Source organism: Sinocyclocheilus rhinocerous, unplaced genomic scaffold (genome assembly GCF_001515625.1).
Source record: "Sinocyclocheilus rhinocerous isolate Xijiao unplaced genomic scaffold, SAMN03320098_v1.1 scaffold6921, whole genome shotgun sequence".
Classification (NCBI taxonomy): domain Eukaryota; kingdom Metazoa; phylum Chordata; class Actinopteri; order Cypriniformes; family Cyprinidae; genus Sinocyclocheilus; species Sinocyclocheilus rhinocerous.
The window spans coordinates 1-1,485 of NW_015644035.1; the positions used below are offsets into that span (position 1 = coordinate 1).

At 40.3% G+C, this 1,485-nt stretch overlaps 1 protein-coding gene across 1 annotated transcript; it reads left to right on the forward strand.

Moving 5' to 3' along the window:
• Window positions 1–261: 261 nt before the first annotated feature.
• On the forward strand, window positions 262–1,235 carry LOC107757888 (GTPase IMAP family member 4-like; the record flags this gene model as incomplete). Its single annotated transcript, XM_016575496.1, has 1 exon — window positions 262–1,235. A coding segment is annotated over exon 1 (974 nt), but the record flags the coding sequence as incomplete, so codon positions are not given.
• Between the last annotated feature and the right edge of the window lie 250 nt (window positions 1,236–1,485).

Sequence of the window (1,485 nt, forward strand, 5' to 3'; positions counted from 1 at the left end):
GGAAAACTTGAAATCGCATCATATGACCCCTTTAATGGTAAACAAACTTGGCTCAAACTTGTCCTCAAACCCAAGGCTCGACTCGAGCTGAACACTTTCCCGTGTTCCAACGATGTTCTTTTAAAATAACAAACACATGGGAAAACTAAGAAATGCTTTGTAGCTGGATGTCTTCTTTTTTATTTTTTACAGTGTAAGTGAAATCATGAACATCTAAATTACTACTTATCTTTTGTCTTTTGTACAGCATCAGAAGGAAGAATGTTCAGACAAATTCCTGTCAGTGCTTGTGCTGAACCAGACACTCATGTATCCAGTCTCTCATCCAGAAGGATTGTCCTTCTGGGTAAAACTGGTGTTGGGAAGAGTGCAGCTGGAAACACAATACTGGGACAGAAAGAGTTCATATCTCAGAGGTGTACAAATACAGTAACCAGTGAATGTTTAGAGAAAAAAAACACTGTTTCAGGCAGATATGTGTCTGTAGTTGATACTCCTGGATTCATTAACTCAAAGATGAAACATGAAGAGTTAATGACAGAGATAGCGAGAAGTTTTTATCTATCCAGTCCTGGACCACATGGTTTTCTCATTGTTTTCAAGGCAGATGACAGATTCACTGAAGATGAGCTGCAGATTCCTCAGAAGATTGAGATGATTTTTGGCCAGAAGGTGTTAAAATACTCTATAATTCTCTTCACTCGTGGAGATCAACTGGATGGAGAGCCCATAGAGAACGACATTGAGAAAAATAGTAGATTAAGACATCTAATACAGCAGTGTGGAGGCAGATATCATGTCCTCAACAATAAAGATGAGAATAACAGAGAGCAGGTGAATGATCTACTGAAGAAGATTGACACAATGATTGAGCAGAATGGAGGAGGACACTACAGTAATCAGTTGTTTCAAGAAGCTGAAAGATTCAGACGAGAGGAAGACGAGAGGAGACAACAAGAGGAGAAACAAAGACAAGAGATTGAGAGAGTGAGAAAAGAGGCAGAGAAAATCAAAGCAGAATTTGAAGCTAAGAAATCTGAACTAGAAAGACTTGAAGCAGAGAGAAAAAGAGAGGAAGAGAAGAGAAAACAAGAAGAGAAACAAAGACAAGAGGAACATACAAGAAAACAACAAGAGGATAAACGAAAACAAGAGGAAAAAGAAAGAAAACAGGAAAAACTAAAACAAGAGGAGATTGAGAGAGTGAGAAAAGAGACAGAGAAAATCAAAGCAGAGTATGACGCTCAGCACTTTGAATTACAAAAACTTAAAGCAGAGAGAAAGAGAGAGGAGAGTAGAGGATTTAAAGCATTTTATGCCACACATCGGCGTTACTTTGTTACTGCTGCTGGATTTGCTGGTGCTGGAGCTGGCGCTGCTGGAGCTGGTGCTACTGGCGCTGTTATTGGTGCAGCCCTTGCTGCTGGAGCTTTTTTTGGTGCACCCGTTGTTGCTGCTGGAGCTGGTGCTGTTGTAGCTGCTGCT